At 38.0% G+C, this 14,261-nt stretch overlaps 3 protein-coding genes across 3 annotated transcripts in view; 1 reads left to right on the top strand and 2 right to left on the bottom strand.

The window, feature by feature from the left end:
• LOC147836428 (uncharacterized) overlaps positions 1 to 14,261 on the bottom strand; it is a 719,152-nt gene that overhangs the window by 346,361 nt on the left and 358,530 nt on the right. The gene's annotated exons all lie outside the window — the stretch shown is intronic.
• The window catches only part of cyfip1 (cytoplasmic FMR1 interacting protein 1), a 75,284-nt gene that overhangs the window by 16,172 nt on the left and 44,851 nt on the right, over positions 1 to 14,261 (bottom strand). Inside the window, 7 exon segments of the mRNA NM_212759.1 lie at positions 6,563 to 6,650; positions 10,293 to 10,492; positions 11,353 to 11,472; positions 11,572 to 11,680; positions 13,385 to 13,461; positions 13,611 to 13,707; positions 13,816 to 13,972. Of these exon segments, the coding sequence (NP_997924.1) occupies positions 6,563 to 6,650; positions 10,293 to 10,492; positions 11,353 to 11,472; positions 11,572 to 11,680; positions 13,385 to 13,461; positions 13,611 to 13,707; positions 13,816 to 13,972 (848 nt within the window).
• Positions 1,165 to 5,924, top strand: fndc9 (fibronectin type III domain containing 9). Its single transcript, XM_087257640.1, has 2 exons — positions 1,165 to 1,334; positions 3,630 to 5,924. The coding sequence occupies exon 2, from the start codon at positions 3,817 to 3,819 to the stop codon at positions 4,465 to 4,467; it is 651 nt and encodes a 216-aa protein (XP_087113766.1). The 5' UTR covers positions 1,165 to 1,334; positions 3,630 to 3,816; the 3' UTR covers positions 4,468 to 5,924.

Below are 14,261 nucleotides of genomic sequence, written 5' to 3'. Positions count from 1 at the left end.
GTTTCCTCCAGGTCCTACGGTTTCCCCCATAGTCCAAAGACATGCACTATAGATGAATTGAATAAGCTAAATTGGCCCTAGTGTATGTGTGTTTCCCAGTTTTGGCTGGAAAGGCATCCGCTGCATAAAAAAATGCTGGATAAGTTGCCGGTTCATTCCGCTGTGGCGACCCCTGATTAATAAAGGGACTAAGCCCCCAGGGCAATTTGTTCCGAGCCTTCCAAATAATGTGACAAATTGAATAACTCTGGCCTAGTGGTGAAGTGCCTGAGTTTGATTCCCAGCTTGAGGTACTTTGCAGACCCTTTCCTTCACTTTCTCTTTCCCAATATTTTCTTTTCTGTAACCTCCACTGTCCTATCCCATTGAAAGGTGAAAAATTATAATAATAATAAAATATAATATAATAATAATAATAATAAAAACTCATCTCTTGCCCAATTTGTGTTACTTTTGATTATAATGTTATTTTATTTATCTTATTATATATATTTTGACCAAAATATTGCTTTTGATGGAAGAATTTATAATTGTTTAATTCAAAGAAAATGAGGCCTAATTTTGTTTTCTGCTGATAAATAGGAACTGAAAGAGAAAAACCTCATCTCTTTGTATTCGCATACACAACACAAACATAATCTTAATAGTTAAATCCCTGAAGGGAAATGTTAAGCTACATTAATTAGAGCAGCCACAACTGCGCACACTTTCAAAAACGAAATCGTAAGAATCCACAACAGCAGACGTCAAATATCTCCTCATGAGCTTTTCTTTCTTACATATTTGAGCAGCAGTGAAACTGGAAAGCAACAAGTATCCTTCTGTTTCTTTAATTAGTTTCCAGTGCTTGTAAGATGGCTGATTAAAGTTTAATGGTGACTGCATAAGCATATATATGTCTGTAGGTGTTGGGCAGTGAGTCAGGGAAGACAGGTCACCAGTCTGAATGGGTAATTGAGAGTGGGGGAGGAAAGTGCCATGTGCTCCTCCAATGATTGAGCCAACAAGTATGCATAAGGGATCGAGAACGAGTGAGAGAGTTCAAGCTCTCCCAGCCGTATTTCTGTTTAAAATGCACTGTACGCAAAAAAAAAAAAAGATGTGCCGTCTCCCCCTCCCCACAACTCTCTCTCTCTGCTTCATGTGCTGTCTGCTGTTCTAATCAGATAGAAGAGCTTTTCTGTGCAGTGCTTTGGATGTAGAGCTGGATCTGCAGCAGATTTTAGCCATGCCAAACGAAGACAGGTACAGGTCAGATTCTCTGAAGGCTTCAAGGCGATTCGGTCTGCAACAGTGAGGTGATCGGACTCTGACGTGACTCTTCATCTCTTATGGTAAGATCTTGATTATATCTCAGTGTACTGAACATTTGCTTTGACACAAAACTGTGTGGATTCACTGTAAACAATTATTAAATATTAATTCAGGTATGTACTGTGGAAATACTATTAAAATAACAAACGATAGTGGCTTTACGGACCTGAAAAATATCTGAAAGAGCGGCAGGTGCATAGGAGAGAGAATATAAGTCCTCTTTTTTTCTGTCAGATGTGAGTGACTAGACTGAGCATTATTGACAGCGTGCTTCTGGAAGATCAAAATGATTAGCGTTCAAGCTTTCGCCCAGTGCTGACTGCAGAGTAATTACAGCGTGCGTGTGTATCGTAAAGGGTCACCACTCACCCGAAAGTCTAATGCAGTGATTTATTGATTGAGTTAATGGGTAAACGAAAGCCTTCAGCGGGAAAAACAAAAACAACCCACTGTCAAGAATGATGGACAAACTGAAAGGCAATTTAAGCCAAATAAAACATTTAGAAAATTCAACAGAGAGAGCAGCAGAGATTGAAGATAGAGATTGAAAGTATTGAAGATAAAAGAAATTAATTTATTTTTATATTTAAATTTGTATAAATTTAAGCTGAAAAAAGTAAATAAAATAAATAAAATATATAATCTAAAAAAAAAAAACGAATCAGTGTTTGATCTTTAATAATAGAAATCCTAAAATAAAAAAGGTTGAATACATATTTCTATATATATAAAATAGTTTTAATCTAAAATTATATTTATTTAGCTGCAGTACCATTCAGTTATTATAACGAGACAATCCCTTAAGAACTTTTCTCTTGGCAAGCAGACATATGGATGTAAAGCCAATTGGATTTTTTCCTCAAACTCATTTATATAATCCTGCTTTAGAAAACCTGATATGTGGTTTTGCAGAGAAAAAATAGATCCCAAAGCAATCAAGGTGGACAAAAAAAAAAAAAAAAAATGTTTTTGTATTCAATAACCTGGTTCTTTCTCCCTCTAGATAAATTTGATTTAGCAACCACTGTGATGGAGCAGAGCAACTGTACTTGGTTGTCAAAGAAACCTTTTAATTAAAGAAGACACATTTCTGTTACCTTTTCAAACATTTTCAAATCAAATATAATAGAAAAAACTGGAACATAATTGCGTGGACTACTGCAAATGTTCAAATCATCAATCTGCAGTTTTATTATACCCTTCCTCCTCTATCAGTATTACTGATTCACTCCTTTTGATAAATAACTTTAATTCATGCTAGCCCCAATGCCAATAACTCAACTTTTGAATAGTTTAAAAACATATTTTTATGCTGAAAGAAAGCCCATCACCAAAATAGAAGACACTTGTTGTGCAACATTTAAGGTTACAGCTGATCTGCATGAATGTTTTTCCTTCATTCCTCCATACTATCATTAGGATCGACTGTGTATATAACACGTGTACATGTGTAGTCCTACAATGTGACAAAGCCGCTGACAATATGCACAATTATGATATCTCTTTGAATGCATGAAACACTTTTTACAGCCTATAACACCTTAAATTTAATACCTGAAAGTGTGACAAGTTTAGATGATATTACAAAGTTATAATCAATTAAAACTAAGCTATTTAAAACAGGGACTAATCCGAAGGGAAAGTGAAAGTGATAAATTCTTACTAATGTTTTGGATTAGTTTTTTCAGGCTGGAATATTAAAGTATATCCAGTAGTTTATTTATCACGTTGGCATAAAGAATCGACTAAATTACAGTGAAAGTTATTTTCTGTGGACACAAGAGATCTAACCTAGTTAGTGACGCCATCTAGCGGTGGTGTGTGGATCTGTTCTGACATTGAGGTACAAAGTAGAGGTCTGCACCAGATTTTTTTCGTCGCGGAAATAAATTTCCGAATAAATCGCGGGAGCAGGCGGTAACTGGTGAAATTTTGGACAGCAGCGGGCAGTCAAACAATATCGCTCCCAACTCCCAAGCATGCGTATGTATGTGTGTTGCTGTGTGTGTGTGTGTGTCTGTGTACAGACAGCGTGTTATAGGCTGCCTGAACACTGTATAGCTGAGTGGTTTTCGGTTTTCGCAAATATATTTATATATGTTTCATCTTCCTTCCATTTGGTCCTTGACTGATCACATACCTGAGAAGGATATAATAAAACTGCAGATTGATGAGTTGAATATTTGCAGTAGTCCATGCAATTATGTTTCTGTTCTTTTCTATTGAATTTGTTAAACAGAACATTGTAGCCACTTGTTGTGCAGCGTTCAAGGTTACAACTAATCTGCATGAATGTTTTTCCTCTATTTGTCCAGATTCTTCTAAATCGCTTCAAGAGCCTCAAAACAGTTATCATCATCAAGTTGTCGTTGAGCCTCAACTTAAAAATTAAAACTTATCTGAACAATTTCCTTTCATATTCTTCAAAAATAATTGCATGACATCTTAAACCAGTCTTCATCCTCAAACTCTGTGTGCATAAAAAATATCGACCTAAAAAACATGACTATCACTATTCAGAACATCACAGCCACCTCTGCCATCGTCAGCTGGCCATCTTCTCCAGGCTGTATCGACACGTTCTACAGTGTCATGTATCACCCAAACTGGAACAGTCTACTGATGGGTTACACTCGCAAAAGTTTCCTGCGTGAGGACAGGGTTCCCGTGAGTCAGACGTCCACCAGTTTGGGCAACCTAAGTCCACAGACTACATACATCCTCTGTGTCACCTGTCAGTCTGCCAATCCCACCAGAGAGCAGTGCCAGGTCTTTAATACCCTAGATGAGGGCACTGAGCTCGGGGAGAGCGGCAGGGAGCTGGCCATGGGAGTTTGGCTGGCCAGCAGTATCCTCTTGCTGATCATCGCAGTGGCTTTGCTTTGGGGATGCCTTCATACCATGTGTCCAGCAAAAAGAGACCCGGATAGAGTCAGCCAGTCTGGTCTGAACCCTCCACACCTGGCTCTGACCCCTATGGATGGGAACATGGGAAGCGAAGGAAGAAAAAGTCTGTACACTCCTAGTTGCGGTGAAGAGGAATCTCCAAATGCGACGGTGATTGAGAATCCTTTTCGAGCCGAGAGAGAAACGGCAAACGGGCAGAGCTGTGAACTTCAAACTCTTAGTAATAAACACCCCGGGGCAGAATAATTGGGCTGCCAGGTTGCCACTGTAGTGTGCTGACCCCAAAACTTCAAACTATTAATCACCCGCGTACACAATGTGGACAATCAGCAAGGAGGAAAACTTTGAGGAACTGAGCCACGTGGGTTAAGGATTAATATAGCATTTAAATGTCAGATGAAAATATCAATCGCTAATTCAAACAAGAAAACTGAAAGAGCCCCCTTTGTCTTACACTACAACTCAGTGAAATTTAATGTGCGCAAAGTATAGTGTTTTCATACTTATGAAGAGGTTCAGTTTGTTTAAATGCCTTTAAACATTTTTTACCCGAAAGAGATTCTGTTATGAATTATTTACCCTCGTGTTGTTCCAATCCTGAGACCTTCATGCATCTTTGGAACACAAATGAAGATATTAAAATAATCATCCTCAATTGACAACAGCAATATGAAAATGACTTTGTTTGGTGATGTCTTCTCTTCAGCTGCCTCAGGCCACGTTTACACTAATATATTTTAGTTTTAAAATGCATACATTTTGCTACGGTTGCGTAAGCAAAACATGAGATCCAGCAGTATATCCTTCATGAACTGTCTGACGTGCACTGCTTATATCTGGGGAGATGTGCTTAAAGCACCTGCTGAATGCCTGGAGCTCAGACAGGTGCATACGCTGCAACGCATGGCAAAGTGTGTGTGTGGTCCCTTGATGTGCGTGTTCACTGGTAAAGTGTGGACGGAGATCTTTTCAGAAATGCTAGGTGAAACGCCAGTATGGACTTGGATCGTTTTCCTTCTAAAACGTTGTTTTAAAACTAAAACTTAGTGTAATCAGGGCCTCAGATTGGGGTGTGCACCCTATCAGAGGAAATTTTTTTTTTTTCTTATTATATACTTTTTGGTGCTCTAATCATTCTTAAAGCGTTGTATGATAACAGTTAAACCACTGAAGTCACATGAAACGTTTTGATAGGTTCTTGCTTCCTTTGAACATCTCTGGACTGTGTTTATGGAGGATGAGGGAGCTCTCAGATTTCATCGATAATATCTTAATATATGTTCCGAAGATGACTGAAGGTCTCGAGGGATTGAAACCACATGAGGATGAGTACTTAATACCAGAATTGTCTTTTTGGAATGAACTAATCCTTTAACGCATTTAGCCACAGAACTTATTCATGTTAGTTTAAAACATTTTTACCCATTTCTGCAGAGTCATAATTTATATGCATGTCTTGTCAGGTTTATGAGTTTGTCAGTTTAAAGATAAGCAGCACTATCATGTTGCTTTTGTGAGACGAAAGCAAAGCCAGCAATGTGTTAAACGATTTGATGTATCTTTACCTTCACCTTTAATACGTCTATACGTGTTCATCAATATCTCTGGAAGTGGAGTCTCTGTTTCTTTAGAAAATCCTTCAAGGCTTAAAAATGTACCTTGCATACCTATCTATCTTGCTTAATAATAAAATAAGAATATTTCTCTGTGTTGCCACGTGTTTTGGAGACATACTATAACTGCTTCTGAATGCCAGAAATGTATTTAATGTCGTTTTGATATATAATTCCTGTTTACACCCAGTGTTAAGATGCCTGGTTTTACTGGAGACGACACATTCCTGTTTACATCTGGAGTGTCAATCTGTCTCTTTTGTCCACTTTACTTTCACTGACATCAGGGTTTAGCGGCTGATGTATGGAACAGAAAAAAAGTAGAATGGCACCAATGATTTTTGCTTAGCTAACCACAAAACTGCATTGAACGTTGTGGATTAATGTTAAAAATCAAGACTGGTATCACAGTATTATCAACGTTTTTTTTCACCTTCAAACTTAATCTTACAATGTCAGACAACAAAGTTTAAATCCCGTCTGGCTCTTCAACAGCATAATACATAAGAATTAGGTCAGTATGCAGAGAGGAAACAACGTTTAGTGGCTGGTTGAATGCTTTAAATCACTTTCAGCATTTATCCTATGAAAGAAATCTGGTGCATTATGTTTTGTCCTCGGGAAGTGGTCAAAAGTGAATGAGCTCAAAATATTTTAGCCCGTTTAAATCAATATTTAGCCTTGTATACTTAAACAAAAAAAATGGATCTTAACTGGTTTAAACTCACCTTTGAGCCATACAGGTACTGTGGCTGAGCGTTGGGAGGCTTGTCTCTCTGAAACTCCTGTGAAAACGGCAGAATGGTGCGAACAAACCTAAAGAGACAGGAAAATGATTTTAAAAATAGATTCGTTTAGCCATTTTTGTGTTGCAAGGCTTTTTTCGACCAGTTGTTGTCAAGTGTGTTCAATCAGGCTGTGCTCAGCATGTCCACTCTTGCCCCATTCACAGATAACAATACAGTGAAAAAAAACTCATCACACTCACAACCGCTTTCAGAAGAACATGTTCTTAAAGGAAAATGACAAAAAGCCATAAATATCCACCGTGTCATGACCAACTTTTAGGAGTTGTTGCTCAAGTCAGTTGGCAGTGCGTATAATATAACAGGAGCAGGTGAGAAGTGGTATCAGTGTGCTTTGTCTACCCATCCATCACTCAAAGTCTCACAAACCCAGCAGAAAACTCAAATGAATCACCCCCTTATTGCAAAAATAAAAAATGTAAAAGTCTTCTCTGATAGCTGAGACTTTATTAGCATGCTGGGATAAAGCCAATAATGTGTCTAAGTTGTTGTAGAGATGGCAGTATCCCACCAGTTATATGAGCCATATTGGGAGCACAGCTGTACCCAAAAGGCATCAATTCACTTTGATACTGTATAGCTACATCTATGATGAAACTGTAAGATATTAAAAGGTTCATCTCCCATTCCCAAAGGTCACATTGTGCTGAAAAAAAGATGTAAAGAAGAATTTAACCTTTTTATCTTACCACGTTTAAACGTTTAATGCTTACCTTTAATAATAATAATAATAATTCCTTAGATTTATTTAACGTTTTTTTGGATACTCAAAGTGTTTACACTTCTTTGGGGAGAATCTACTCTTCCACAGTGTGGAGCATCTACCTCAGGGGTGCCAGAAGGGGTGTCCTACATCTTTTAGTTCCAACCCAATTAGACACAGCTGAAACAGCTAATCAAGCTCTTTCTAGGTATACTAGAAACTTCCAGACAGGTGTGTTGAAGCAAGATGGAGCTAAACTATATAGGACAGCGGCCCTCCAGTACAGAGTTTGGCACCCCTGATCTACCTGGATGATGCAACGACAGCCATATTGTGCCAGACCGCACACCACATACCAGCTGGTTGGTGGAGAGGTGACAGAGCGATGAATCCAACTATGATATGGGGATGGTTGGGAGGCCATGATGGACAGAAGCGCTCACTGAGCAGAATAGAGTCATCCCCATCAATTTACAGGGGTGTTAGGACCCACACAGGCCGCAGGTTGACCCTGCTGGTCTCACTAACACTACTTCTGGCAGCAACCTAGCTTTCACATGTGGTCTCCAATCCAGGTACTGACCGGGCCTCCGTAGGCGACTATGTGAGAGTTGCAGAGAGATAGTTGCCAGCTTAGTACCTTTGATTTACAACATTTCCCATCTCCCTATGGTTCTTTAGAAAGCCCTTAATTTGTCTCACTTGTTGTCATATTTAATTAATGGATCAGATTGTACCTTGTGTTGAGGAAAAATTGTGTGTGCTATTCGACAGTAAATTAATCAAATGGCAGATAGTAGACAAGCATCAATAATTCAGCAGCAACATTTAATAAAAAGGTAATTGATTTGTCTAGACTTGCTGCTGATTATACACTTCTCACAGCAATGCTTCAGTGCAAGCAAAAACGCTCTCTTAACTGTGGAAAAAATCACATCTGAGATGTAACAGTCCTTTCCTGGCTGAAATGAAAAAGATGTTCATACATATCTTTTAATTTTTCACATTTAAGCATAGACTGACTATAAATAACCAATGAATTAACTTAATAATTAAGCATTATCTAAAAAATTGAAGATGAAAGTCTCAAGGCATCTGGCTTTTTGATATGATGAAAGAAATGCTCCGTGCTATTTGACTTTTAATCTCCATCACATCTGTTTAACTGAAATATGGATGATTTGATACATATTGCAAAAGCTGTAGACTTAAAGTCAAGTCCACACAGTTAAAGTGCTGTCCATTTATGACATTAACATTTAATCATTTCACAGTCTTATAAGTACAAATTAGCAGGAAGATATACACAAACACATATCTATCTATCTATCTATCTATCTATCTATCTATCTATCTATCTATCTATCTATCTATCTATCTATCTATCTATCTATCTATCTATCTATCTATCTATCTATCTATCTATCTATCTATCTATCTATCTATCTATCTATCTATCATAAATATGAATCATATAAAATATTATATTACATATTTATACATTAAATGACATAAATATACATACAAATATTATTTATTATAATGTATGATATATTTGTATTAGATTATATTACAGTGCTTACCACACATAGATTGTAGTTGGGCAGGTCACCGACATCTAGGTATATAACATCCAAGTATATTTGGTGACATTTGTTTTTTATTATTATCATCCTTTCACACTTTTTTTTCTATCCCTCCAATTGCCAAAAACCCACGATCGATTTACCAGTGGACAATATTTTCTCGCCCTACACGTTTCCAACTTCTCATTGTGTGTGCACGTGAACTGTCAACACTCCCACACACAATCTCATGTGCTTTACAGACCCATTGACACGCACCTTGTTGGGACTGCGTTCGTTCGGGGTTTCAAAATCTCCGAAAATTAGGCTTTCGGATTCACTTTTTAAGCTATTGTCATTTTTATTTTAAGCTTGATTTACTTGCGCATACAGTGTTGGAATACAGTGTTGGCTCTATGCACAGATAGAGTTTTAAAGCCAATGATAAACTTCCGGTGAAAACAAACAAAGTTGTTTTTACAGCATGGATTTTGTAAGGTAATTACAGTACATTTATTTAAATAGACTTAAGCATTCATTTAGTTGTTCAAGCATAAAACGAAATGAAAGACCGTTGTAATCACTGGCGCGTCAGCATTAACAGGCTAGCACAGAAATTCTATTGAAAATACTGGGGTAAAATAGACTGTCATGTTTTAAAGACATAACAGAGGGAAATGGTATTTAATGCAGTGCTTCTTGTCCGATCTGACACCCACTTCATATCGTATATTTAACAGGCAGAGAAGGTCGCTGATTTTTAAAGAAATCAGATCTTAAACGTCACAATTTTGTAATGGAAAGACAGTTCACCGGAAGCCGCCGGGCTGAAAATAAAAGTCTGTGTGCATATAGCCCATTCACTCATTTGCCCAATTTAAATAGTCTACACTTTTTATTCTTGTAATTATTAAATTTTTAGAGATTTTTTTATTCAATATATGTTTTTATTCCTTTATGTCATTTATTTCATCATTTGATGATGTTGATATATTTCATATTTTTTACATAAATTATACTAACATGCTTTGGCAATAGAGCACAAAATGTCAGCAGCAGATTTTTCCTGTCAGTGGGTGCACATGGCTCCTGAATAGAATAAAAGTAAAACAAATTGTGGATTTTTTTTTTATTTCAACAGTCTTTAAAAAAATCTTCAACCCATTAAAAAGTAAAAGTGTATAATAAATAAAAAATATTGTTAAAATTCACTTTTTTGTCACATGTAGGCAGCCATGTGCAGCGAGTAAAAGGTGTGTTCAATTCAGCTACCACCGCAAGTATATCTCAAAGCTGTGAGAATCACTGTTATATTAATGCCATTTATATTTCACAAACAAAACCAGATTGTGTTATGAGGGGGAGGGGGAGGGATCTGACCCACCTGTTCGTGGAGCCATTGTAACAGTAGTTTGGCAAGAAGTCATAGTTCAACTCCCAGAAGACATGAAGAGTGATTCTGCCGTAGGGTGCGGAAACGTTGTGGTTTGCCTCTCGGAACATGGCGTCGATGCTGTCCAGTGTCAAATACTTACTGAGGAGTTTATGGGTCATTCGGTTTATGTCCAACAAACCTTCCAACTCCTGATCAAGGACAGAGAGACAAAAAGACCTCTCAGTCTCCAACTCAACGATGCTTTAACCACAACGGACACACAAATGTGCACACACAGACAGACAGACAGACAGACAGAGAGATACACAAAAACAGAGAGAGAAACACACGCACACAAACACAGATACACACAGACAGAGACAAACACAGAAGCATACAGACACACACAGACAGTGATAAGAGTTACACAGACATAGACGCACACACACATAAACAGACACAGAGCTACACAAACACAAGTACACACAAAAACAGAAGCACACACACATAGACATAGACACACACACATGCATGCACGCACGCACACAAAAAATACAGATACACACAGAGACACACAAAAACAGATACACGTACAGACGTGCGCGCACACACACACACACAAAAAACAGACAGAAAACCACACACACCAGACACAAACACACACAGAGACACACAAAAACAGACATACACACACACATATAAAAACAAACATACACACGAACAGACACACACACACACAGACATACAAAAACAGACATACACATGCACAGATGCACACACAGAGACACACAAAAACAGAAATCAGAACTTGCGCGCACACACGCACACACAGAAAGCAAACGTTAATAAAATGATTCACTCTCTAGGCGAGCCAGACTTGGCTAAATTATTTCTGCTGCACTGAATTTAAATGACGGCATGAGAGACAGCCTTATTTTCATTAAAAACCCTGAACGGGCAAATAGCCAGCAAATGTCTACAGCTAAAACAAGCGGAACTAAATCAAGGTCTCCATCAGACCAAAAGAACAGAGCTTGTTTCTATAAAATAGAGATTAAGGACAAGGCACCATGATGGAGGTGAGGTCCTCGCTCTCGAAGCGGCTGATGGCCAGCTCCAGGGATTTGTAAAGCGCAGAAGACACACGCTGAGTGATCAGGCGGTTCAAGTCAATCGATCGTCCAAGGAGCTGCAAGAGAAAAAGGACAAAACAAGACGAGTGGCCTCAAGGGTGGCATTAATAAACAGAAATAAATACATGAGCACAATGAAGAGTTGTCGTGCGTACTTGGACGTGTCTCTGTTTCAGGAGTGTCTCATAACGATTGGAGGAAGGCCATGAGATGTTTGCACCCTGGTTCTTACATTCGGCTCTTAGTCTTTTATCCAGAAGAAGACTAGAGAAAGAAAAAAATATATATAAATATTAGAAGATCATTTTAAGTCTCTGAAGTAGGGCTGCTTGATATTGGAAAAATACTGACGTTGTATATGAATATAATTTCACAAGATGACAACATTTTGGGTGGTGCAGCTAGAAGATCGCTGGTTCCAGCCTCGGCTGTGTCAGTTGACGTTTCTGTGTGGAGTTTGCATGTCCTCCCTGTGTTACTCCGGCTGCTCTGGTTTCCCCCAGAAGCCCAAAGACATGTAGTATAGGTGAATTGGGTAAGCTAGATTGTCCACAATGTATGTGTGTGAATGAATGTGTATGGATGTTTCCCAGTGATGGGTTGCAGCTAGAAGGGCATCAGCTGTGTAAAACATATGCTGGATAAGTTGGCGATTAATTCTACTGTGGCGACCCCAGATTAATAAAGGGAATAAGCCTAAAAGAAAATGAATGAATGAATGAATGAATGACCCCATTTTGGATAGAATTCATCATTTTACATTGATAGGGATGATTTTGTACAAGAGCACATCTGCACTATACACAAACGCACAAAATAAAAAATCGACTTAAAGCACAGAAGAAAACAATTGAGCAAAGATCAAAAATAAAAAATTAAACAGTGCTTTATAGTTTTCCGTGGAGTCTAACAGCATTGAAGTACAGAAAAACAACTATCAAGTCTATCTAGTCTTTCTTGTATAAATAATTAAACATTTACTCTGTTAAAGCTTTGAAATGCGCGTTTTTATTTGATGTTTGATGTAATGTCAACCGAAACACAAAGAGAGGATGGGAAACAGTGTGGCTCCTCCCCTTTTAAAAAACAACCAATAGCATTTTGTTTTATCACTGCTCTGCCAGTGAGAGGGGTTGAGCTCAAGTGCATCAAATGAAAAGCCAAAAAGAAGCGCCTTAAAGGGGGCGTGGCATGTCAGACACTAGAGAGCATGTGATTGGTTATGATAGGATGAGAAACTACTTTGAGATGACGTGAAAAAAAAATGGTTGCTTCATATAGGAGGAAGGTTTTTTTGTTTTGTTTTTTATTAATTCAATGTCACAAGGACAAGAGCTATTACTTAAATAGTTTTCTAAGAGAGAAAATATAAAAATATATACATTCATTCATTCATTTACTCATTCATTTTCTTGTCGGCTTAATCCCTTTATTAATCTGGGGTCACCACAGCGGAATGAACCGCCAACTTATCCAGCAAGTTTTTACGCAGTGGATGCCCTTCCAGCTGCAACCCATCTCTGGGAAACATCCACACACACATTCACACACACACTCCGGACAATTTAGCCTACCCAATTCACCTGTACCACATGTCTTTGGACTGTGGGGGGAGCACCCGCAGGAAACCCACGCGAAGGCAGGGAGAACAAGCAAACTCCAAACAGAAGCGCCAACTGAGCCGAGGTTCAAACCAGAAAACTATTAGATTATTAACCAAAACTATAAGACTACAGTTATACTTTGCAATGGGTCCACATTTCACGTGTGCTGAACTGTGGTTCTTGGTTAGTCAATCCCTATTTGACATCACATAATCAATGCTGAAACGATATATTGTGCAGCCCTACTCTAAAGTAACTACATATATGCGGAATAGTAATGTTATGTATATATATATATATATATATATATATCTGTCCTGAAAGCAAATCCTGTTTGATTACATTTTTAAAAAGAAAGACATACCTTCCGGCAATAACCTTGTAGTAGGCAAATATTTGATCAGCAAGTTTGTAGACAAACTGGTCAAAGCAGAGGTTCACCTGAGATAAAGAGAGAGAAAAAAAAAAAAGAGTCCAGATTCGCAATCATTGAATATAAGATTGGAACAAAGTTAAAGAAATGAAAAGAGAAATGCAATAACAGCTACAAAGGATTTTGAGATGAATACAGAAGGTCAAGAGGGCTTTACCTCCGCTTCAATCTCATCATAAAGGAACTGCTTTTTAAACTTAGTGAGAGCGTAGTGTGCACTGTCGTTGTACAAATCCAGAGAATATAACACGTACCTGTGGACATCAGACAGACTTAGAATTGCATTTCATCAAAGCATATCTTTTCCACATGTACCACACTAATTTATGCATTTAGGAAAAAAATATATATATATTTCTTACTCCATCATAGACGCCTCTTTAGTCTCCAGGATGTGGTCGGTAAGGATCCAGGGCATGGACATCTCAATGGGGAACTGGATGCGGCGGCCCATAGTGAGCTCCAGAAAGAACTCCCGAAACCAGAGCTGGGACAAATCACAGCACTGCTGCAGAGTCTCTACAACACAACACGCATGCGTGAGAGATTAAATATCAACAGTTGTGACTCCTTTTCACAGTTTACAAGTTTTAAATTCAGCAGTATGTCGTGTTTACATGCGGAGTTTGGTTCTCTTGGTTCTTTTAGCATAATAAAAACAAGTTACTTCTGGAGAGATTGAATTTTTGCGCAATAATATGTTGATTGTAGCAAAGTTTTACATGCACAAACGTGGATTAGCTATTCTTGTTTTGACGTATTTAAAAATGAGTTTAGAACTTCTAAATCCTAAATCTTTAATCCATAA

This window comes from Danio rerio, chromosome 6 (genome assembly GCF_052040795.2).
Source record: "Danio rerio strain M-AB ecotype USA chromosome 6, GRCz13ab, whole genome shotgun sequence".
NCBI classification, from domain to species: domain Eukaryota; kingdom Metazoa; phylum Chordata; class Actinopteri; order Cypriniformes; family Danionidae; genus Danio; species Danio rerio.
Note: the sequence above shows the minus strand (reverse complement) of the source record. Positions and strands in the feature narration are given on the sequence as shown.

Coding starts and splice junctions, on each gene's coding strand:
- fndc9 (XM_087257640.1), top strand. CDS start 3,817: ATGACTATCACTATTCAGAACATCACAGCCACCTCTGCCATCGTCAGC.